Source organism: Balaenoptera borealis (genome assembly GCF_965194805.1).
Source record: "Balaenoptera borealis genome assembly, chromosome: 15".
In the NCBI taxonomy this organism is placed as follows: Eukaryota; Metazoa; Chordata; class Mammalia; order Artiodactyla; family Balaenopteridae; genus Balaenoptera; species Balaenoptera borealis.
The window spans coordinates 89,669,979-89,696,254 of record NC_138871.1 but is presented as its reverse complement, the minus strand read 5'-3'; the positions used below and the strand labels follow the sequence as shown (position 1 = coordinate 89,696,254).

Genomic DNA, 26,276 nt, shown 5'->3' with positions numbered 1-26,276 from the left:
GCTGCCTCAGCCCCCATTCTGCTCGTGGGGCTGGTGGCCGGACACCGCCGACCCTCGGCTCCCGCTTTGTGGGCTGGTTCCCAGCATCCTCCTCCAGCATCTCCTCTGGTCTCCTGCCCAGCTTTGGGTCTGACTTTCACACTTCATCTGTCACCTTGAGCTTGGTCCTTAGGTGGACTCAGCCTTCTTGCACTGGCTGAAGCCGGTGCCACGGTTCCAGACCCCCGGTTCCTGAGATGGTGACCCTGAGCCCCTGGCCAGAGTGTTTAGACTGTGGTCACGTTGAAATAGGCTGATAAACAGGTGGCTGGTCACCATGGAAACAGTAAAATGGAGAGCCACAGGCACCCCGTCTGCCGCAAAGTTTCTCCACTCCGTCTTCCAACTCTTTCACTGAACTTAAAAAATTCCCGCTTTCCTAGCATTAACTTTCAAGAGCTATTTTTGTTCTCAAAATATTTGTTTTCCAAATCTTTCATTCTCCACATATTCCTTTTAAGAAATTTCTTTAATGGTCTCTCTTATGGTTGCACTATCTTTTCATGTTCTCTGATACTGGTGTCTAGGTGACTTGGATGTGGGAGGGGCCGGGTCAGACCATCCTAACTCATGTCTGGAGAGCCAGGCGTCCAGTCTCAGAGGAGAGTGAGCTCTCGGGTAGAGATGGACACTGGCATTGTGTGTGTGTCAGGTGTGTAGATGGTGAGCGAAGCTGTAGGTCTGGATGAAAGCACCAGGGAGAAGAGAGGCGGACTTAAGAGTCCAGATGTGGCGTGGAGGAGGCCGAGCCCTGGGGGAGATGGGAGGAGGGCGGGCCACGGAGCCAAAGGAAGGGGGGCTTCAGGGAGGAGGCATTGCTGCCTGGTCACACACGGCGAGAAGGGAAAACTCCCCGTCACGTTCGGTAAGCAGAAGCCACGGGAGGTGGACCGACGGGTGGGAGTGAGGGGCACGTAAGGAAATGCTGATGGTTGGTCTGTGAGGATGAGGAGGGAGAGGTTCCCTGCCAGAGGGCTGTGAGCCTAAGGCATCTTGCCTTCTTGCTTTTGTGGTTGGGAGACAGCGCGCCCGGTCAGACGCTGATGGAAGCTGTGTGTAGAGGAGAGAGGAGGGATAACTGAGTGCAAAGCTTAACTCTCCACAATTCTCACAGTTTCCTGGTGGATTTTCGAATACTGCTGCTTGGCAAACTTATTCCGGTGATTAGATGACAATGTTCGTTTATGGATCTTGCTAATACAATGTCTTATTTGTAAGATTAAAATAATCATGGTGTTTGTCTCCTGCTTGTGCATGTTCCTTCCAGCTCAGTACCGGGCGCTCTGTGGGTCTCACTGGGCACCTGAGGAGAACAGCGCCCAAGTGCAGCCTTTGAAATAGTGGTGGTGTGTCATGGAACGCAAGTTTGTGTGCCTGACGCACACCAAAACATTGGGAGTCGGGAGCAGAGAAAGGTTCATCGCAGGGCCACGCAAGGAGACGGGGTGGGGGGGGCGGGGAGGGCTTGTGCCCAACAAACCTGAACTCCTTGAAGCTTTCAGCAAAGCTTTTTTAAAGGCCAGGTGAGGGAGCGGTGTAATTGATTGTTGCAGGCTTCTTGGTGTTGGATCCTTTGTTCTTGCATCCGTCCACATAGGTCAGGTCACCATGTTCCTGTAAACCTCCAGCAAGACAAATGTTATTCTCTGTTCTGCAACTTTTTATCTCTCTATGAATGGACTCTTAAAGGTCAGAGCCCTGATAATTGGCTCTCCTGTATATTTCAGGCTATAGGCAACATACTTTTACAAAAGGTGCAGAGCCAGCATAACTAAGCACAGGCAATAGAGCGCAAGTGTTAAAAGGAAAAGGAACAGGTCTAATATGGGATCAGATTTGTTCTTCTCTATTACAGTTAGTCTTGGGCCAGTACCCATTTTTTGGTGATTAAGTGCTGCTGAATTCTAAATTCTAGAGAGTGTTTTTATCTAACAGATAATAATGCAAGATATGTTTAACACCACCACGGCCCTGCTGAGTGTGTTTCCTTGAAAAAAAAAAAAAGTAAAGCAAAACAAACAAAATACTCCTACGGCAGTAAGAGGGAAGCTCCTTCCTCTGTCTTGGGTGAGGCTTAGGGGGCTGTCAGAGCTTCATTCTCATCAGGACAAGAGAGTTCCTTAAGATATAGTTCCATTTGATTTTTCTCAAGGGATGTATCTTCCATGCTAAGTCAAAGGCAGTTAGAGTGGGAACCAAGCTACAGTCTTCACTTGCTGGTCTAGTTAAGATTTTTCTTTAATGCATGCCGATAATTCATTTCTTAGAGAATTTCATGCTTTGATTATCTTTCCCTTTAAGCTAATCAGGAAAATCATGTACTTTAGAAATGCTTCGGAGATTTTTTAAAAATATTCAGGCTATTTCCTTAATAGACTGGGTCATCATTTAACTGCACGCTGTATCCATGGTGGCTGGTGTCCAGAGATGACTCCCAGCAGCCCTGGCCTTGACATCTTCTTAGCAGTGCCCTTCCATGCTGAGTCAGAGACTCACGCTAACAAACAGCACGTGTGTCACTGTGCCGGTCCCAGGGCTGGGCCTTAAGAAGTCGGGGCGGCTCTGCTTTTGGGCTATTGGAAGCCTCGAGTCATCATCTAAGAAAGGTAGCTACCCAACAGGACCACGTGGAAGGCCCACATGGAGAGGGAGGCCCTGGGATTCCGTGGGAAGAGGAAGAGGCCCAGCTCTCCCGGTGTCCCAGCCGAGGCTCCAGGGGGGTGACGGGTCCATCTCAGAGGTGCCAGCCCAGCTGAGCCCCCAGGTGTCTGCAAGCACAGCCGAGCTCACCCGACACGACAGGGCCTCCTGGCTGTGCCCAGTAGACCCACAAACTGTGGACAATACAAGATGGTTATGTTTGAGACCCCTGAGTTTTAAGGGGAGTTATTACACAGTAATGGGTCACTTTATAAATGTACATGCACGTGTGCATATATGTGCCAGGACCTATATTATTGGATATTTTAACATGTTGATCTTTTCAAAGGTGGCCACACTTGAAACCACAGAAGATACCACGTGATCACATAATTTTATACTTTCTTGGACTTGTCTTCATCAGGGAGAGCTCATAGCAAAATAGTGACTGGATAGTTGAAATTTTTAATACCTTCCCATTTTTCTCCTTTATAGATGATTTTAAAGAATCCCTTTGAAGTCTCTGATCTTTTCATTGAACAGGGAGTGGCTGTGCTCCACTGAGGCTTGGTGGGTGGACCTGGCCTTGGTCAGTGATGGAGTCTACAAAGGAAGTGCCATCTCTCTGCCTCTCATGTCCTGGGTTTTAGTGCTGTTATTTATTGAAGTGCATCACACTTAATATTTCTCAGTGAAGGTTTAAAGAATATAATCTCTTCGGAGAAAGTATCATTTCCCCAGAATACTAACAGCACAGCTCTGTCTAAAAAGAGATCATTTGACACCTGTTCCGTTGCCGCTAAGTTCAGATGGGTAGTCACGCGCCCATTCACAATGAAGTTCTGACAAGGGCAGGCATCTGTTTGTCACACTGGGCTTATTATATGATGCTTTACTTTTTCATTAGCAAATTACAGTGAATAGGTAATAATGCACGTCGTCATATGCGTTATATTGGCATCCGTCACAAAGGAGGCTTGGGAACATTGTTCCAGACGTTGCCAGCTCCTCCAAAGGGACCCTGGCTCTTCAAATGAGAGGACTGATACAAAAAAAGGTGAAATTTTCTGTTTCTTGCCACAGGTTGAGTAAAAACCATCTAGAGGCCGAGGACTGAGATGGCCAGAGTCTGTGTTTTATTCTTGTCTGTGTTCTGGGGGGTCCGGGGCTGGGATTTCCATGGGTGTCAGTTGCCCCTTGGACCCCACAGCAGAGCTGCCCTAAGGGTTGACACCCCGAGACCCCGACGTGGACTCGTCTTGTGTTCCCGCATCCTGCACTCTCTGCTTTCTGAGGTGGGTTCAGTTTTTAGCTCCGATTTACCAATGACCAAACTGAGACTCAGAGTGATTAAGTAACTTCTTCAGAGGCACACAGCAGGTCAACGGTGCTGGAGTCTGATTCTTAACCACTGGGTTATTCTGCCCCCGGGTGGTACCGAAGCTCCGCAACAAGAGCTAAGGTCGCCTGCTAATCCTGAACCCGTGTATCACACAACGCAGGTGAGACTGTGAAACGCCCAGGCCCTAGTGGAAGAGCCCATGACCTGAGCGCTCCGTCTAACAAAATGCTGAAGTGCCAGCGCGTCCCTTGTCACTTCTGACCCAGACGTCCTCCAGGACGGCAGGAGGTACAGGCTGGCTGGATCTGGTCAGATACTGTCACCGACTGCGCTCCGGGCTTCACGGCTTCAGAAAGACAACTTTGGAATTTGATTTCTAAAAACAAAACCATGGAAAAGAAAACATGGTTCTTCCTTACATTGAAGTAGGAATATAGAAATATGCACATAGGTTTTTACCTTTAGAAGATTTACTTCAGCATAAAATACCTGACAGGATCGCTTCACCTGGGCCTTAAGAAACTCCAGGCCAAGGAATCAGTCAGACAACCCCACAGAGCTGCTTACTTTTATGTGTGGTGAGGGTGGGAGGAGTTATTCCCTCCCCTCCACACAGCCACACACACGTATACACCCTACACACTCACACACACCCACACACACGTATACACCCTACACACACCTACGCACTCACACACACGTATACACCCTACACACACACACCCACACACACACCTACGCACTCATGCACCCACACACACCTACGCACTCACACACCACACACACCTACACACACACACATATACACCCTACACACTCACACACCACACACACACATGTATACACCCTACACACACACCACACACACCTACACACTCACACACCACACACACCTACACACACACGTATACACCCTACACACACACCACACACATGTATACACCCTACACACACCACACACACACACGTATACACCCTACACACACACCACACACACCTACACACTCACACACCACACACACCTACACACACACGTATACACCCTACACACTCACACACCCACACACACCTATGCACTCACACACCCACACACACCTACACACACATATACACCCTACACACACACACCCACACACATCTACGCACTCACGCACCCACACACACCTACACACACACCTACGCACTCACACACACGTATACACCCTACACACTCACACACCCACACACACCTACGCACTCACGCACCCACACACACCTACGCACTCACACACCACACACACCTACACACACACATATACACCCTACACACTCACACACCACACACACACGTATACACCCTATACACACCACACACACCTACACACATGTATACACCCTACACACACACACACCACACACACGTATACACCCTACACACTCACACACCACACACACACACGTATACACCCTACACACACACCACACACACCTACACACTCACACACCACACACCTACACACACACGTATACACCCTACACACTCACACACCCACACACACCTATGCACTCACGCACCCACACACACCTACACACACACATATACACCCTACACACTCACACACCACACACACCTACACACTCACACACCACACACACCTACACACACACGTATACACCCTACACACATACCACACACACCTACACACACACACCCACACACACCTACACACTCACACACACAATGTATACACCTTACACACCACACACACCTACACACTCACACCCACACACACCAACACACACACCACACCCTTACACACACACCCCACACGTATACACCCTACACACTCACACACCCACACACACCTATGCACTCACACACCACACACACCTACACAGTCACACCACACACACCTACGCACTCACGCACCCACACACACCTACGCACTCACACACCCACACACACCTACACACTCACACACACGTATACACCCTACACACTCACACACCCACACACACCTACACACTCACACACACACCCCTACACATTCACACACCCACACCACACACCTACACACTCACACACACCCCACACGTATACACCCTACACACTCACACACCTACTCACACACACTGACACACAACAGCCCGTAGCGGGGACTCCTCAGAGCTCACCTTCCGAGGAGAGGACCATCCTCCATCTTCCCCTTTCCTCCCCGAGTCCTGCCGTGCTCCCAGGCAGGGGGCACAACACCCACACAGCTCTCCCTCCTCCCGGAAGTGAGCTGTCCTCTTAGAGGGGATTCTCAAGAGGAAGATAATATTGGCCGGTTAAGCAAATGTCACAGTAACTGCCACAGAAAGGGGAGCAGAACTGAGCCATTGCCAATGATCATGACAAAGGCTGGTCCATTTTGTTTGAGCCCATTTTCATGCTGCCGTTATCGCTGTGTCTTTTAAAGGAGCGAAGGCTAAGTGTTGATTTACAGGGACAAACAGACTAGACCAGGAGGGCTCAAAGAAACTGTTTTGCTCCACTGGACACATAATACACATTTAAAAAGAGATCCGAACCTCCACGTGCACATGACAGATGGCAGTAATTTCAAGAGCGCTGTTGCAGCCAGGCTATCAGGTAGCTAATATGCATTTTTAAAGTTTTCTAAGTATGTACTCTGATGATGGATGGCACCTGACATGTAAATAATCTCTGTTATGAAAGCCCTTAAGTGCACTATGTAAATTTGATGTTTATTTTTTAGCGTTCTGGAGCCAGCCGTGGTCTCATTGTGACTCCTTTGTGCTGGAAGAATGGCCCTGCTCACACCGTGTCAGATCTGCGGGTGGGTGCTGTGGTGTATTACGCGCTGATTTATGACCTGCTTTTCAGAACAACCGTGCCGTCCTCCTTTGCCTTCGAATGCTGGCTCGATGCTTCTATAAACAAAGAACACATATCCAAATATCGTCCCTGTCAAATCAAATTGTCCAATATGGAGATGTGTGCATTGTAACAGTATATCCAGAGGGCTGGCTGATAAATAGGGAAAGGTTTTGACAACTCTGGAAAGAAAATGAAATTGTCCAATGCGGAAACAGCAACGGGAATAGTAATCAGGATGCATTTTATCATAAATGCATTTTCTTTTCTTGTTCAAGACACACACCAGCCTCTCACCATAGCTCACCTAAAGGTGCCCTCGGTGTATGGAAAGCAGCTTACTGAAACGTCACCCACAGGGCACACTCCAGGTATTCTGTTGTGATTTTCTGCCACCTCTCATCACAGATTCCAGCCTTCTGTCTTCATGACAATGTGATTGCAATAATGCCTCATCCATGGTACATTATGGCTAATTTCATCTTTCCAATATTATGCTTATCACACCACACCTTTGCCTAAAAACCTCAATGCAGATTTCGCACAAAAGGTGAAGTTCATATTTCTTCACTTGGCCTTCAAGACTTTTCAGAATTGGAATTTGAAATTCTGAATTTGATTGAAATTCAGAATCAAATTTGAATTTGATTTTTCAAATCCTATTTGAAAAATCTCCTATTTCTCCTATTTCTCCTATTTCTCCTATTTGCCGAGCAGTTTCACAGTTACACCCACCTGAGCACTGGAAGAGAACTTGTGTTTCCAGCATCTAGGCTGGTCTCAAAGCTGGATGTCCTGCCTCTTTTTCTTCTTTTCTACATCCTCCAAGGGCTTGCCCAAATTCGTTTTTGACCAGTATTCATGTTTGAATACATGGAGCGTCTATAATGTACCCAGCCATGCTGGATGTATGGAAGAAACATGTACAAGCACACACACACATATACACACCTCCATAGGGTTGAAAAGGAGGCAAACACAGCCCTTGCAGTTTAAATACGAGATATGCTAATGGCCTCGTGCTCCCCCAGGGAGGATGTGTGGCAGTCTGTTTTCAAAGCTAAGGAAGATTTTAGAGAGGGTTCTGAGGGATGAATAAAAGTTTATGCAGAAGACCAGGATGAGGAAGAATGGTACACTAGGCAAGGAAAGAGCGTATGCAGAAACACAGACAGTTGAAGGGGGTGGGGTGGAGTGACAAAGGATTCCTTGGAAAAGCCGGGCGGGGCAGTGCCCTGTCCGCAGGGCCTCAGGTCAGGCTAAGTAGCTTGTCTCTGTACACAGCAGAAAACGATGCAAGGGTTTGAGGCAGAAAAATGACCAGTTGGAAAGTCAATTTATATGGCAGTGGGAGGGAGGAATCGGAAGGGGGTGGGGTTGGAAGCAGGGAGTGGATGACGTCTTCCCAGTGACGTGGGTCTTCCCTCCCAGCTCCCCACACTTGGGTTTTCCTTTCCTAAGTCCTAAGATCCGAGTGGTAGTACCATTCACTTGGCAATTAATACTGCTTTCTTTCTTTTTCTGTCTACGTAGCGAGATAATAAAGAATAGATATTTGTCTCTGCCCCTGACTCCCGCACAAGGCTGCTGAAATGCTTGTAATTTCCTGGGTGATAGGAGTGTCTTTTGTTCTAATGAGCTGACTCTGGGTTGCTCCTGGATGGGGGCTGGTCACAGGAAAGACCTTCCCATAATTAGAAGCTTGGGATTTCCAGCCCCGCCCTCCATGTTCTTTTGAGAAGGGAGAGGGGCTGAAAATGGAGTTTATGATGGATCATGCCTACGTGATGAAGCTTCCAAAACCCCCCAAAGTACAGGGTTTGGAGAGCTTCTGGGCTGGTGACCACGTGTGCTGGGAGAATGGCCTGCCTGACAGCGCAGGGAGGCTCTGCCTCTTCCCCGTACCTCTCCCTAAGCACCTCTTCCATCTGGATGTTCATCTGTATCCTTTATCGTATCCTTTAATAAACTTGTAAACATAAGCAAGTGTTTCCCTGTGACCCGTGAGTCACTCTGGCAAATTAATGAAAACCATGGAGGGGGTCTGGGAACCTCTGATCTATAGCCAGTTGGTCAGAAGTCCAGGTAACAACCTGGACTTACACTTGGCATCCTGATTTGGAGGGGGTTGTTGGGACCTCCCAGCTTGTAGCTGATCAGCTAGAAGCACAGGTGATAACCTGGGCTTGAGACTGGCACCTGAGGTGGTGAGGGGCAGCCCTGTAGGGCTGAACCCCTAACCTGTGGGATCTAGGATCTGATGGGATCTCCAGGTAGATAGTATCAGAATTGAATTAAATGGTTGGACACCCAGTTGGCGTCCCAGAGAATCGAACACTTGGCAACCAGAGGTGTGTGAGTGTGGTTGTAGTGTGACACACAGGGAAGAAACACACACAGTAGGGAAGACTGGGTTTTTCCCTATGTAGGAAGGAAAAAGTTGAGTTTTTCCTTTTTAAAGGCTTTTTTTTTTGCTTGCCCAGTTAGCTTACAGTTATTAGTGGCAACAAAGACAGCACTGACTATAAATTCCATGAGGTCAGAGCTCTGCTTACTTTTTCTTTGTATGGCGTCTTACACAGTTCTGTGGAAACAGCTGATTCTAAAAATTATTTGTGGTTGAAACTAAAGTCAGGCTACTTTGGAAAACTCCCCACCAGGATAAAATAATATGGGATTGTATTCAATACTAAGGATTCTTTACACATGTATGCTATTTGGAAATTTACCAGTTCATCATAAGGCATCAGTCACATCTAAAAAGAATGTAAAATAAAAATGTAAACGTAGGACTTCCCTGCTGGTACAGTGGTTAAGAATCCACCTGCCAATGCAGGGGACACGGGTTCGAGCCCTGGTCCGGGAAGATCCCACATGCCGCGGAGCAACTAAGCCCATGTGCCACAACTACTGAGCCTGTGCTCTAGAGCCCGTGAGCCACAACTACTGAGCCCACATGCCATAACTACTGAAGCCCGTGCGCCTAGAGCCTGTGCTCTGCAACGAGAGAAGCCACCGCAATGAGAAGCCCGCGCACTGCAAAGAAGAGTAACCCCCGCTCGCCTCAACTACAGAAAGCCCGTGTGCAGCAACGAAGGCACAACACAGACAAAAATAAAATATAAATAGATAAATAAATTTTAAAAAAATGTAAACATAAAAAATAGAAATTGTTAGGATTCTTATGAGAGGTGGTGATGCCGGGAGATACGTCATTATATCCTTGCATTTTGACATTTTAAATGATTTGAAGGTCTCTAAATCTCTCAAATTTTATATATCAGTATGAATTAAACAAAAACAGCAGTGGAAATTCCAGTGCTGTAACTTTCTGAATTGTTTCATAAGCTAAGAAGCTTGTAGCTGAGCTTTTCCTGGGTGGTGATGCCATTTCTGCCTTTCTCTTGCTCACATCTTACAATTCTTAGGAGGAGAATGTGTTACGAACTCAAAGCGTTAAGGTAGTTTGCAAAGAAACAATAGAATATGATTTGGTCCTGCATGCTGGGTGGCAGAGAAACATGGAAATGACATCATTTGGAAGAGGATGTGTTGAAGTTGGAGCTCGAAGACCCAAGTGTGGTTGCTTTTCCAGTGTTGAGTCAAGGCTGATGGACGTTTTCTGACCTCAATTCTATTGATACCCATGTGTCATGTGTGTGGGTTTTGCTGGTGTTGTTTTAAAAGATGGTTCCACTGGTCACTCACACTTCTTTGGTCCTGGGTCCCTCTTAGATGCTCCCACTCAGAATTTTTCCAGTTGACTGAGGTGTCAAAGCCTTAATTTTAGGTGAGCATTTTCTTCCTGTGTCCAGAGGCTGTGCTTTACTTTGTTCCCAAGTATGTTCGGTTTTTTAAAGAATTTCCCTGAGGAGTGTCACATGCTCTGATGTATTTTGTGTTCACAGTGAGGTCAAGAAGCCAGGAAACTGTAGCCTGTTTCCAGGTAGGCATTTGTTGGAAATTGCCTTTCCATCTGCCTTTATCACATTCCCATATGTCTGGGCATGTATGGCTTAATGATACTATCCTGTTTCCTCCAGACCTGGATGTAGAGTTCTTTATTTAGCTGATGAGACACTGTATTTAGCTTCTTTCCCTTAAAATTGTTTGTGAAGCCTCTGTTCTCTATGTATTCTGGCATGTTTCCTCTTTTCTTCTGCCAGCCGAGATAGATATTCCTCTGCTCATTTTTTATCTTTCAGACAGAGGAAGATAACAATGTGTAGCCTGGTCCTTATGAGGAAGTGTATCCTGTAACAAGAATGAAGTTTAGCAACAAAATGGAAAACAAAAAGACACATATTTGATCTTTGGATTTTGAAGAGAGAAATAATAAAAGAACCCTCCCAACACCACTCTGACTGTACAACCTTGAGTGTGCCTGTCCTGAGCCTCAGGTTTCTCATCTATGAAGTGGTAATAATAATACCTACTCCATAGGGTTGCCATGAGAATTAAATAAGAATTAAGTAAGGTAATTTAAAATGCTTTCACATTTCTGGGCATACAGTGAGGGCTCAAGAAAGAGTTGATGTTAGATTGAATTTTTTTCAAGGGGGAAAAAAATAGGAAGACCAAAATTCACCTTTCCTTCAATGCTTTTGCATAATTACAAGGTGAAAGTTTTCAAACATATGCTTAGGTACAATTTCCACTAATATCTAAGAGGCCCACGTGTCAGTACAATAGTGATGTGGAAAGTGTGGTGTGACATCCACACTTATCAGAATCATTTGGATTGCTTGGGGGAAAGACACATTCCTCGGTTCTACTCCAGGTCTACTAAATCAGAGTTGCTTATTAACTAACAGTAAAGTAACATAAACACCAATGTTTGAAAACCAGTGCAAGTCAAGGATTGAGTCAAAAAAAACTCATATAAAAAATAAACAGTTCCATCTCATTAACTAGTGTTCAGTGGAGATATTTTAGGGAGGCACTGAATCTCTTGCTAGTATCCCTCAGATGACATGGAGACCCCCAAGGAGGGTGACAGGGAGATCCCCACAAAAGAATGCTACAACCCGTCAGATGACATCAAGACCCTCAAGGAGGGGAGCACAGTGCTGTTTTGCCATACGCATACGTGGTTGAAACGCCAGTTCTCATAAGTTGTCCATTTTATTGATGTATAACTGTTTTAGTAATCTCTTATGATCCTATGTATTTCTGTGGTGTTGGTTGTAACTTCTCCTTTTTCATTTCTGGTTCTATTTATATGGGTCCTCTTTTTTTTTTCTTGATGCGTCTGGCTAAATGTTTATCAATTTTGTTTATCTTTTCAAAGAACCAGCTCCTAGTTTCATTGATCTTTTCTATTATTTTTGTCTCTATTTTATTTATTGCTATTCTAATCTTTATGATTTCTTTTCTTCCACTAACTTTGGATTTTGTTTCTTCTTTTTCTAATTTCTCTGGGTGTAAGGTTAGGTTGTCTATTTGAGATTTTTCTTGTTTCCTGAGGTAAGCTTGTATTGCTATATACTTCCCTCTTAGAACTGCTTTTGCTGTGTCCCAGAGATTTTGGATCATTGTGTTTTCATTTTCATTTATCTCCAGGTATTTTTCGATTTCCTCTTTGATTTCTTCAGTGACCCATTTGTTGCTTAGTATAGAACATGTTTTTTAACCTCCACAGGTTTGTGTTTTTCTGCAGTTTTTTCCCTTGCAGTTAATTTCTAGTCTCATAAGTTTGTGGTCAAAAAATATGCTTAATATGATTTCAATTTTCTTGAATTTACTGAGGCTTGTTTTTGTGGCCCAGCATGTAATCTAACCTGGAGAATGTTCCATGTGCACTTGAAAAGAATGTGTATTCTGCTGCTTTGAGATGGAATGTTCTATATAAATCTATTAGTCCAACTGGTCTAATGTGTCACATAAGGCCAATGTTTCCTTATTGGTTTTCTGTCTGGATGATCTGCTCTTTGATGTAAATGAGGTGTTAATGTCCCCTACTATTATTGTGTTACTGCCAGTTTCTCTCTTTATGTATGTTAATATTTGCTTTATGTATCTAGGTGCTCCTATGTTGGGTGTGTATATATTTACAATGCTTATATTTTCTTCCTGGATTGATACCTTTATCTTTGTGTGATGTCTTTCTTTGTCTTTTGTTCCAATCTTTGTTTAAAGTCTATTTTGTTTGACAAGACTATCAGTACTCCAGCTTTCTTTTCATTTCCATTTTCATGGAATGCCTTTTTCCATCTCACTTTCAGACTGTGTGTGTCTTTCAATCAGAAGTGTTCCTTGTAGGCAGCGTAATATGGGTCTTGATTTTGTATCTATTCACCCACTATATATCTTTTAATTAGAGCTCATTACATTTAAAATAATTATTGATATGTATGCACTTATAGCCATTTTGTTGTTTTCTTGTTTTTGTTCCTTTTTTCTTCTTTTGCTCTCTTTCCTTGTGAGTTGATGACTATCTTAGTGTTATGTTTGAATTCCTTTCTCTCTTTTTGTGTATATCTATTACAGATTTTTGGTTTGTGGTTACCATGAGGTTTATCTCTCTATATCTATCTATCTAGTTGATCTCTTAAGTTCAAATGAATTTAATGACCCTGAATTGTTAACGTCCCGCCATGTTTAATGCTTTTGGCCTCATGTTTTACATCTTTCTGATTTGTGTATCCCTTAACTACTTATTGTGGATATAGATGATTTTGTCTTTTAACTTTCCTAGTAGCTTTACAAGTAGTTAATATATGACCTTTATTTTATATTTGCCTTTACCTATCATATTTTTCCTTTCATAATTTTCATATTTCTAGTTGTGGTCTTTTCTGCTTAAAGAAGTCCCTTTAACATTTCTGGTAAAGCTGGTTTTGTGGTGCTGAACTCTTCTAGCTTTTTCTTATCTGTAAAACTCTTGATCTTGCTTTCAAATCTGAATGAAAGTTTTCCTGGGTAGAGTATTCATAGTGGTAGGTTTTTCTTTTCATCACTTTTAATATATCATGCCATTCCCTTCTGACCTACAGAGTTTCTGCTGAAGAGTCAGTTGACAGCCTTATGGAACTTTGGAAGTGGCTTCTTGGGCTTAGTGCACACTTGTTGACCAGGAGAAGAGATGGTTTTTCCTTTTTCTGTATGAGGCCCTGACCCTGCGAGCTTCATTTCATTAACCCTGGGCCGCAGTCTCTCAGTGCTGTTTTGCTCTGGGAGCCCCTGTTGGAGCTTGACACCATCGCTTGGACCACAGCCTGGATTGACCTTGCAGTTTCGTTTAGAGGAGGACAGATATGCTCAGAGTGGCTCCTGTGCTTCTCCACATGGGAGTTGGATTCAAGAGAGATTTTGTAGCAGAAGCTGTCAGTTGGCACTGGCCCAGTGTGCGCCCTGATGATGCAATGGAGATGAGGGTGAGGACCGTGGTGATGTGGAGGCGTGGGATGTGCATCCGTGTGGCTCTGCGTCAGCCCCAGCTGGTGTGGCGTCCACTTCGTTCTCTACAGAGCATGGCACGACTGGAGCTTTAGGGAACGTTCAGATCAGCTGGCCCACTTGCCAGGACAGGAAACTGAGGCCTAGACAAGGAAGTGACTGAGCCAGCTTAGCTGCAAAGCTGATTGCAGCCTCTGAAGGCTTTCCTTCCCTAATCCAGTCATTTCCCCACTGCAGGTCGTTTTGAGTTTTTCATGGAGTACTTGCCCTTGGTGGAGGCATAACTTTAAAATCCCTGTCAGCTGGCATCTCTCACGTTCCTCTTTATATTATTTCCTCTCATTGACTTTGTGCATGAGGTCTAAAAATAAAGTATGTATTAATAATTATAAGTATAAATAAGACTATATTAAAAATTATCATTCCCTTTCTACCTGTCTTGTGAACATGGAATTAGGTCCTATGTGATACTCCTTGAAGTATTGCTGTTCTTTTTTTAAATTGAAGTATAGTTGATTTACAATGCTATTCTTGTTACTGTAGTAAAAAAAAATTTTATACATTTAGTTTACAAATGTATAAAATATTTCTCTCATTTTTCCTTCTGAACTCCCTCTTTCTACCTTATTCACATTCATACACAACGTTTACTTCCCTACCTTAGAATTTATTAATCTCTCCAATGAGCGAATTGGGTTGAGAGCACAGATTTATTTAAATATTTGTACGTCAGTATTGCTGCTTTTTAAAAATTTTAAATGTTTTTTAAGGTGTTAGTTCATAATATGACATGATCCATTACAAATAAGCACTTGAAAGAAAACTGGCTGTTCCAATTTTATATTTTATATATATATATATAAACATGATTTGGTTGATATATAGATCTTGTAGTGGAAAGAGAATGATAATTTTTAATACAATCTTATTTATATTTATAATATTAATACATATTTTATTTTTAGACGTATATATATATTGTATATCTATATCTTGTGTGTATATATCTATATCTTTTATATATATATATATATAATCCTAAAGTCTCTGTATATTAGAAAACAGGTTCATCCACTATGTTCTAAGCAACCAGCAACTAAATTTACAGAAAACATTTTTCTCCATGAAACTACAGAGCCACGTTATTACTGGATAAGGCATCCCAGGGCTTCCCTCTTTAATGTCCTAATTCTATTTTAGAGTCAGGCAAGAAATATTTCTGAACTTCCTGGGTTTATTATAAGAACACAGAAGAATTCTTTTACCCACTTCTTAATTCTTGGGACAATAGTTCATGATAATTTCAAACACTTTAACGTGAACCATTTTGAAGCGTCCTGTCGAGGGGTTGTGCACGTCCACTGACGCTGTGTCCGTGACATTAGCCAGTCACCTTTCACAGGGAGGGCGGGGCGGTGTCCAGAGCTGGTGCTGGTCTTTGTGAGACAGCATTTGTAGAGCCTTTTGCCAAAGTCCCAGAAATGACTCACTGATATAGTCAATTCAGAAAGATATACCATTCAGGAAATAGTAGTAAATTTGGAGAATTAAATAGGCCCCATTCATAACTAAAAACCTGAATTACTGTACTGATGAATTTCCTTCCTGAAACCTGGAGGCCGATGCCCTGAGCCACGGGCTGCATCTCCTCCCATTTTGTCTGTTACTTTTCTTGTTATACAGCATGTTCCCGTTTTCTCAAACTGAGGTTACTCCAGCTCATTCCCTTTCGTTTCCGTGTACACCTTTTGATTGTTCTCCTACAAAAATATATTTTCACCTATTGGCTAGAGAGGAATTTTTACTGTACTTCTGTGGGTTTTTTGTCAATTAGATTAGAAAACAATAAGGAGAGAGTGAGAAAAGATTTTTGTCTTGCATTTCACATGTCACAGATAACGACCCCAGCACCCATTCCATGGTTGTATTCAGCCACAGGTGACACTGAACATTTACTCAGCATTCTATCCTCGCCCGGAGAAGCTCCCTGGATTTCTCAACTCTGTCTGACTGGCTGAGGTCAGTCTACCCAGTGCTTTGAAGTGCTGCAGTTTACAGCTGGTGGGCAGGGCGCTGGGTGCCAAGTTCTTTGAAAGTGGGCACCGGGTGCTTTTGATTAAATATAGAAAAGCTAGCTAGAAGCCTTGGAATGAAATTTGAAAGGAGACCTCCAAGAATCTTTCAACTCTCTAGTGCTTTAATGTCTTGAACAGGTTGAAATTAATGCAAAACCTGAAATGAGAAAACGAAAGAGCCTGAGGAGTCCACGGAACCGCGAGGAACACGCTGTAGCCTCAAGAACCAAATGGACAGCCTTCAACTTTTCTCTGTCGTGAACACTCACAACCCCCTTGATCTGGGACGAGAGCCTGGTTTGGGGGATGCGGTCACTCTTATTCCCCGGAACTGCTTCTGACCATGCCAGCAAGAGGGCTCTTTCCCTTGATTTCCTATAAAACCTATCATCTGTTTTGCTCAGAATGGTGGGCTCTTCCTCATCTGGCCACATGTCCACTGTCACTCAGAAACCAGCCTCTGGGGTCTGCATGTGCTTTGACTTCCATTGTAAACTGTTTTCATCTCCTTTTCTGTTTCTCCCCATCTTTCTCGTCTTCCAGGCTCTGGACCACAAGCACATGAGTCAGATTCCTGCTTTCCCTGCTCAAGCATCATCCCTACAAGCCCCAGGGATGCTTGCCTGGCTGGGCAAGGAAGCAGAGCCGTCTACCCTCAGGGCAGGGCTGGCCAGTCTAACTCCTTCAGCCCTCAGCATACGTATCTTACGGCACTTTTCCATTTTCTTTTTTTTTTACTTTTCCATTTTTTATGTGTGAAATGGTTTAAGTACTTAGTGCCAGTCAGATCCCAGAAGACAGAGCAACTGTTTCCTACTTACTCTTATGACTCCCTGAGCCTCTATTTTCTCATCTGAAAAATGGAGCTAATAATACCTTCCTGTCTATCTTGTAGGTTTCAGGGAAAGCTTGAGATGAACAGGGTGGGGGGGGATGGGGTAGGGGGGAGAACCTCCTGAATTGTAGATGTTGTACAAACATGAGGTGCTAGTGCTGCTTTGTTTTTGGAATACCGGGCCCAAGTCCACTCAAAGTGTTTGCTCTGGAATCATACTAAAAAAATTAACAAAGAGATTCCCTTGATAGGATTTTCTGTTTCAGAAAATAAATATCATAGTTTCGAGAATATTCTCTGTTAACTACATTTTTTGAGGGCTCACAAAAATGACACAAGGTAGAAATATGCTGATTCCCTAAAATACTTAGAGAATGGTGTATTCTAATTTACCTGATTTCTGGCTAACTGGCTAACGGAGAATCCCTTTCTTTGAACCTTATTCTTGAATATGTAAAGCCCTCAGTTGAGTTTTTAAATTGGAGTAAGTATAATATATAACATGAATCTTTGATGCTTCTCATCTAAGATGAAGAATTGCTTTATTTAAAAGTATTAACTGCTTCTCCTGGGGCCATACTCCATATTCAATTAAAAGATGTTGGTTGAAATCCAACGACTGTGGGGTCTCAACTCTGATCATTTGTAACTTATCTTTTTTTTAAGGTGGATTTTTAAAATAATGTTTTTATTTAGAGTGAGGACACCTCACAATGAAATGTCACACATATTACTTTCGTGTTCCCTTTACCTCCCAACTGGAATAAGCAAATCACCCTCTTATTTCCAGAGGGCAGGTTCAGTGTGGTGAGGGGAAGAGACCCCAGTGTTGCAAATGCCATAAACTCATTCTGCACAATGAGTCTGGTCAAACCGTTGGTTAATTAAATCAGAACAAAGAGCACAATTTATTTTGTTTTGACTTGGTTACCATTTGGGGTGAAATCATTAAGGAACAAATTTTGGAATAGTTGGTTCTTTGGCGCAATAGTCTTCAACCGGGCATGCCTTAAGATTTGGAAGAATTTGATCTAAAATGAAAATAATAAAGTTCTGTGCGACACCAAGTTCATAAATAAAGTCTAGGAACCGCAGCATCCCGAGACTCAATGCCTTTGTCACGGATACGATTTATATGTTTGAAACACAGGGTTTCTGATTTAGTGGTAAATACTGGAAGCGACTTGTTATTCATGGCCTCTTTGCTCCTGCTTGAGCTGCGGTAGGAAGGGGGGGAGTTCTGTAGAAGCATAGCTGGTCGAATTGGAGGAAGGCTTGCAGCGATGCTGACTCTTAGACAGTAAACTGGGGCGTGGAGCGGAGGAGAAGACAGTAAACTGGGGCGTGGAGCGGAGGAGAAGGCACCGTTTGCTGGGTGATGACGGGGCCGAAGCTCGCAGCCGGGCGGGCACTGAGGGTGCTCAGAAAAAGGGAGACAACTTCATCCAGTCCTCACAGCGTGTGAGGTGAAGCAAATGACCTCGTCTCATAACGAAGACCTTCAGCCTCACCGAGGTCAACATCTTGCCTGAGAATGCCAAGGTTACAGCCCGCAGTGGAAAACCAGGTCTTTCAGCTTCTTTTAGGGTTTGTTTGTTACAGCTGATTTCCCCAAATCATCTATAATGGAATTATGAAAGTGCTAGTTTACTCATCACAAAAGTGGAAGGTGGGCCTCCCTGGTGGCGCAGTGGTTGAGAATCTGCCTGCCAATGCAGGGGACACGGGTTCGAGCCCTGCTCTGGGAAGATCCCACATGCCGCGGAGCAACTAGGCCCGTGAGCCACAACTGCTGAGCCTGCGCGTCTGGAGCCCGTGCTCCGCAACAAGAGAGGCTGCGATGGTGAGAGGCCCGCGCACCGCGATGAAGAGTGGCCCCCGCTCAACACAACTAGAGAAAGCCCTCGCACAGAAACGAAGACCCAACACAGCCATAAATAAATAAATAAATAATTCCCATTTAAAAAAAAAAAAAAAAACCAAGGCGATAATATCTGAATATTTAAAAAAAAAAAAAAGTGGAAGGTAACGCAGCTCGACCAAGTTATGGAACGATTGGCCAGGGGAAGTCAGGAGAACTAAGTACACTTTTCCGTGTCCTGAGATTAATTGTGGATGTGTGCAAACAGCTATTATTTGAACCAACGTGCACAGGGCAAGACTTTGTGATTTGCACTCAGCTGGTCACCTGGGCCCTGGACGGGGTGGTGAACCCAGGCAGAGTCTTTTAATTCCCTTGTAATTCATTGACGTCTGGCTAGGTCACCTTGGGCATTTGGAAGAAGATTCAGGGCCCCAGATATTTTTGTTTCTTTTTTAGGCGTTGGTTTTGGTGCGGAAATTTCTGTAGGTCTGAAGGGTGTTATATAATGTCTATCGTAACATCTAGTATCTTCTAGTTATTCAGTAAAAATCTGTCAAATAATAAAATACATGCTCTTAAATTTTTTTCTGTGTAGATAGTTGAATTGAGAGACTGCGATTGGTAAATTTAATTGGCCACTGGATGTCGCTGTTTACCCACCTACAGAGGATCAGCTCTTTCCACCCGCACCCCCCCCCACCTCCCCCCACCCCAAACCTGGTCAGGACAAAAGCCTCTGGAAGCTGCTCCAGGTGCAGAGATTTCAAGCTTGTTTCTCGTAAGTAACTTGTTTTATCTTGGGAAAAGAGCGAGTCCTGAGTTATTCAATTCAGGATATTTTCTTCTCACAGCAATTTAGATGGAGAACTGATGTGTTTTCTTTTCTTCTGTCATCCCCCCCAAAGAAGTTTTCTTTCGCTAACACAAACAAGAGTTATCTTGCAACTCATCTTGGAAACAGTGACATTAGTTCATACAACACTGTGAAATTTCATATATAACTTTCATATGAAACTATTGAAGGCACTTGGAATAAATTCCCACCTGGTTAGTCTCAGCCAATCCCCATCATTGGTGCAGCGTGGGTCCCTGGAAACTTGGGGTCATTCTTACTTTCTGGGGCAGTAAAAAAAAAAAAAGATTTGTATTCCACTGCTGCCACCACCATTTGTGATCTGTGTGACCTTGGAGGTGTTACTCAATGTCTCTGATCCCCAGTATCCCTTGCCCTTGGGCAGGCCTTCCAATCCTACCTCCTAGGGTTTGGGGGCCGAACCAAGTTCAAACTGAAAATTCCTTAAACTTCCTTCTTTCTCTGGGGCTCTCTGTTAAATTCTGGGTTGATTGGATGGATTTCTTAGATGGATTATCTAAGAAATATCACATTCCCTTTGCTCTTCCCTAAAATGGTCTAACATAACCCACCATGTCTTTATAACACAATCTAGTATGCGTTGGTCCGAATAGCTGGAATTCCCAAGTCGGAACCTCGCTGTGAAAGGCATGCATGTAATGGACTGACTTATCTCTATTATCTTTGTGGATTTCACTGCTGTAGCACAGAACTAGAAAAGGACAATCTTAAGATGAGAAGGAGCCTAGGGCTTATGTAATTGAGCCCCTTTCTTAATGCTTTTTACTCTTACTCCAGCATTCCATGGAGAGCCACAAAATGGGAGGTTTTTCTTGAAATTTCCGTAAACTGTAAGACCAAGGATGTGAATGAGAAAGACCTGTGGAAAACAAGAAGCCCACTGTGACAGTTTCTGGTTACTGCGTCCCCTGCCCCCTTTCCTCCCCACTCCTTCTCTGTAAGACTTGTGCTCATCCACACTGTCTGCATGGTCCACAAGATCCACACCATCCGCATGGTCCACAAGATCCACACCATCCACGTGGTCCACAAGATCCACAAGGTCCACACCGTCCATGTGGTCCACAAAGATCCACAAGATCCACACCATCCACATGGTCCACAAAGATCCACACCGTCCACGTTGTCCACAAGATCCACACCGTCCACGTGGTCCACAAGATCCACAAGATACACACCGTCCACTCCACCCAAACTGTCCATGCCATCCACATCATTCACATCATCCATACCACATCCTCGACTTCAAAGTGAGGAGAAAAAGATCACTTCTGTTTCCTGAATCAATGTATTCCAGATGGAGTAACAACAGTAGGCACCATTAATTGAATCCTCTCTCTGTGCAGGGCCTATGTCAAGTCTTGTATTTCCACAATTTCATTTGACCCTCATTGCAGCCCCATGAGCTACTCTGAATGATCTCTAATTTACAGGTGAGAAAACTGGGGCACAGAGAGGTTAAAGGGCTCGCACAAATCACTTGGCTAGTTACATAGCACAAGCTGGTTGAACTCCTGCTGGCTCTGACGCCTTTGCTTTTAGCCACTCAACTGCTCACAGATATGATGGTTACAGTTTTATTAGAACCACCTGATGGAGCTTGGTTAAACTTGTGAAAAATAAAAGACACAACAACGATGGCCTGCTTAGTGTACTTGTGTTTAACCAAAGCCTCCGATGAGTGGCAGGCCGGGTGTATTTGTGTTAGGGGTGTTGAGAGTGGTTATCTCTGCGAATGAATATATATGAAAAGAGAGCAATCCTACTCATACGCTTTAAAGGCTTAGCTCGCGTCAAGGAAGAGAGTTTGTGAATATCTGGGTTCATTAGAGGTGGGGGGGTTGCTGCCATTTGTAGCGGAAGCTGCGTGTTGATTGCCTGAGGGCTTCCATTAATGTTGATTTAGGAAATGCCTACGGTGTTTACGCTGCTGAATACTCATCCTCCTTGTCATTGGAAATATGTCAGTGTGTACTGAGGTGAGGGCGGCACTGGGATTTCAGGGACTTGGGGACGGGCAGGTTCCGCGTCAACTTGAACTTTCCGCTCGAGTCTTAATTGCTTCTTGCAGGCCATCAGACATTCCCTTAACCTCCTCTTTCCAGGAACTCTTAGATTTTTCTCGACTCTGCTGTCTTTTAAACGGCCAGGAGGAAGGGAATTTTCACAAGGCTTAGAAGCTTGGTGCACAGGTTAGAAGCATTGGAATTGCACCTGGAGGAGAGAATTCATTTCTGCATTTATCCCCAAGGACTTATGGAAACCTTTAAAATGGAATAGTTGGCCAAGTCCAGAGTGAGGGAAAGAGCCATAGAACACTGTTCAAGAACTCTCTTGGGAGCGTAACCTACAGGCAGACACATTCGACCCCATCCTTCTCTGGGACGGGCGGCAGGAAGGTGGGCCTTTGGGGGCACAGGTTCTAGTTTCTCTGCAGGACAGGTGCAGGGAACCCGAGTGGTGCTGTTGTGCCCCTGACGGTAGAGAACCTACGGTCCGGCTCTACCATGCAATACTGGGGTGGAGCCAGCCTAGGCACTTGAACCTCTTGGCCCTAATTTCTTTACTTCCAAAATGGGCAGATTCCTATTTTAACTACTGCCCACGGTTAGTGGAGGAATGAGATATTATAAAAATGTGAAGAACCTAGAACATTTGAACATCTGCATAAATTTAATGGGCATCACAGCGTCTTTTGGAGGGAAACACTTGTAGCTGGATGGAACGTTGATGCCTTCTTACAACTTTGTGACGTTGGCCAGTCACTTATTTCTGAGCTTCAGTAAAATGAGTCTCATCTATAAAATAAGAATAACGAAACCTACTCCTTAGGGTTACTATATGTGGAATACTGTACACACAGTTACTTGGTACACAGTGTGTACTCACGTCACGATATCTTCCTTCCTTCCTTCTCCCTCCTCTGTCCTTCTTATTAATTGATCCGTCTCTTGGAGAGGGAATTAGAGAATCTGATGAAGCGTGGGAGTGTGGCTCCTATTTATAGATCATTAATTCATTGGCCTTTGGGAAAATTGTTAATACTGCTTGCCAAATCACTTGTCTTTTCTCAATCTGCAGTTGTAATCCTATTTTCCCAGTATAATTGGTTAGATATGTTCATGTGTTTTGACGTGATCTGAAGAAACGATGGAGTGTATCACAACATTTGGATATACAGCACAGTTTTTCTTGCCCAGGAGCTCTAAGATAATTCAAATATTTGTTCTGTTTTGCTGATTAATTATTTACCGTTATTATCAAAAAGAACTTGCGGTTATTTCCAATGAATACCAGTAGAGAATACAGGAAAAGAGAAGGAAGGGGACTTCCCTGGTGGCACAGTGGGTAAGGTTCTGCACTCTCAACGCAGGGGGCCCAGGTTTGATCCTTGGTTGGGGAACTAGATCCCACATGCATGCTGCAACTAAGAGTTCGCATGCCACAACTAAAGAGCCCGCCTGCCACAACTAAAGAGCCTGCCTGCCACAACTAAGACCCGGCACAACAAAATAAAGAAATAAATAAATATTTAAAAAAGAGAAGTAAGGAAATAAATAGCAGAAAAGTGGCAATAATGCACCAAGAATTGGCTAGCAGAGGATCACCTCTCTTGAATATTATGTTCAGCTCTAAGCTTCCTAGCACTGTGGGCAAAACTGGGTAAAAATAGTCAATAGGTTTTGCGTTTTTCATTGCCAGATGAAACATCCCTAACTATGCTTTTCATGAAAGCCAGCTTTTTCCTGGCATAAATTCCAACATGATTCGTGGAGAAACTGATGATAATAATGGGAAATGGCAGCATTTTTTAAAAAATAATTTTTAAACTCTTCTTTTTTTAAATTTATTTTTTTGTCCCCACCCCTGCAAGGCATGTGGGATCTTAGTTCCCTGACCAGGGATTGAACCTGCGTCCCCTGCACTGGAATCACGGAGTCCTAACCACTGGACCGCCAGGGAAGTCCCCAGTGGCAGCTTTTTGAAAGAGCCAGGATCCGCCATCACTTGGCTTCCCGTTAGCCTAGAGCATCTTGTGTAAAGAGGATCTGGGTGAGGGAGGCCGGCCTAAGGGGTCCAAGTGCACAGTCCCTCCATCCAGGCGTGGGCCCTCAACACTTCCTGGGTGGGAAGATGGTGGGGACAGGCAACATTGCTTGTTCAGTTTGTGGACGATTCCAGCCCTGAACGTCTTCTAATCCATTCGATCCTGCTTGCACGTTGGTTGGCCTGAGGCACTTCATCTGCGTGGAGGCTGAAGAGGAGAGGATTTGGATGTACTTACTTAGCTTCTAAGATGGAAATCCACAGACATCAGAGCACTACGTGTAAACCATTTCTGTTCGATTCGGTTCAATTCAGTTTAATTCCACACTGCTGAGTTTCAGTCAGTTCAGCTGCCCTCAGCGAGCTCCTGCTGCGTGAAGGAGGACAAGCTGGGCCGTAGTGGGGACGCCAAGGTGATGGAGGCCTGGTTCTTGTCCCCGGGGCATAGCCTTCTGGCTAAGGAGACGGACGCACGCACAGCTGCCTATGTGGAGGAGAGAAAGGAAACAGCGCTTTACGTGGACCCAGGGCAAGTGTCGCTGGAGCAGCTCAGAGGAAGCAACAACTCTGTGGCAACATTCTTTTCAAATTTATAGCGATACGGTACCCTTTGGTGTAACGATCCCTGCTCCGTTATATATTATTGTGGAGTTTCCAATTATGCTATAGTTTAAAAAATATTTTTTCCCGAGGGTTAATGTTTACATTTACAAATGTGTACAGCTTAACTAACAGTTTAAATGGAAATTTTAATGTAGTCTATGAATTGTTGGCTCATTTGCATATTTTATCAATTCACCATCATCCTGGGTTGTATATAGTGCAGTAATTAGAAATAGAAAGGACTGTGCATTTTAAAATTTTCATTTCAGGATGCAAAACACTAGTTGTTTACCTGCTGCCTTATCAGTAGCATGTTGTGCTGCGTGTGTGGTTAGGGGCGAGATATTTTGGAGACTTTAAATAAACATATACATGTAACATAAGGATGCATGAGGTCTAGGACCAGCTGACACTGCAGAGAACACGCCAGCTGCGGGCTCAGGGCTGCTGTGCTCTGTCTGCTCTCTGCTCGCTTTCCTTGCTGTTCTCATCGGCATTCACTCTTCCCCGTGTCTTGGTTCAAACTCAGAACTGCAGGCCAAACAGCTGTGTAGCGTGGAAGCTGCCCTGAAAACCTGAAGCGTGGCTGCGTGAACGCTTCGTCCAGGTAGACAGTTGCATTCCCAGCGAAGGTGCGCTCAGGACCCAGTGTGTTCTGTGTACAGGAGGTGACCCATTCGGAGGAATGTCTCCAGACTGCACGCAAGAACTGAGTGTCCTGCCTGCTCTGGGTCACTCTTCTCCTCTTTGTAGATGGACTGGCCAGTGCACGTGGCCTCCACACACGTCAACAGTCCCCTCCGTGAACGTGTGGCGTGCTGTCTGAGTAGCGTGACACCGAGAGGAGGCCAGGTTCTCTCTGCTGGCCGCACGTGGATGCAGACTCCTGACCCCAACGCGCCACAGCCCAGCGTCTTGGGCTGTCCCGTCCCACCTCCTTTAGCTCCTCAGCTGTCTTCCTGAAAGACCTCGGTGCTGCTTTCTCGCCAAGTGGGCCTTGCTTCTCTCCAACAGCAGCTGCCCTGGCCAGCTGCATCTCCTGAGCCTAGAACTGGGCCTGGCACTTGCAAGATGCTTAGCGTATCAGCCAGGGCAGCCTGGATTATGTCGCGTAGCAGCCCTCACCCCCCACCTCAGAGCTGTATTTCTCGCTCAAGCATGTATCCCCACCTGGTGGGCAGTGGCTCTGGAACATCACCTGCCATGAGGCCGTGGGGAAGGGGAAATGGTGAACCCTGTCTTAGTTTTGAAAGGCATCTGTCTGGAAGAAACACAGCTACCTCTGCCCGTACCTTGATGGCCAAAGTGAGTCAAGTGACCTTGTGCAACTTCAGAGGAAGGAAGCACGATCCTACGTTTGCAGAAAGGGGAGAATCGGACGTATCCGTGGGCAGCATTGATTTATAACACACTCAACCTGGCTATCAAGTTGGACAGACTGTGAAATAAATGTCTGCCGATGATTATGCTGATACTTGCTCCTACTTCATGTAAAGATAATAACATCTCATGAGATGAAGCTCTCTCGATATAAAGTATAAGCCCCTAAAGACCTAGGAACTTTAAAAAAAAAACCATAAAGCTTGTCTAGCATGATTCCGCTTTAGTCATGAGAGTGAGTGACTTGCCCAGAATCTCCAGGCCTGGCCTCCTGGCCGACGCCCAGCAGGGGGTTGTTGTCACCTTCCTCTGCGCCCCT

At 44.6% G+C, this 26,276-nt stretch overlaps 1 protein-coding gene across 1 annotated transcript in view; it reads left to right on the top strand.

The window, feature by feature from the left end:
- The window catches only part of DCDC2C (doublecortin domain containing 2C), a gene marked incomplete at its 5' end in the record, with an annotated part of 154,232 nt that extends 135,771 nt beyond the window's left edge, over nucleotides 1–18,461 (top strand). Inside the window, 1 exon segment of the mRNA XM_082357371.1 lies at nucleotides 16,493–18,461. Coding sequence (XP_082213497.1) covers nucleotides 16,493–16,615 — 123 coding nt within the window. The 3' untranslated portion in view covers nucleotides 16,616–18,461.
- Nucleotides 18,462–26,276: the final 7,815 nt, after the last annotated feature.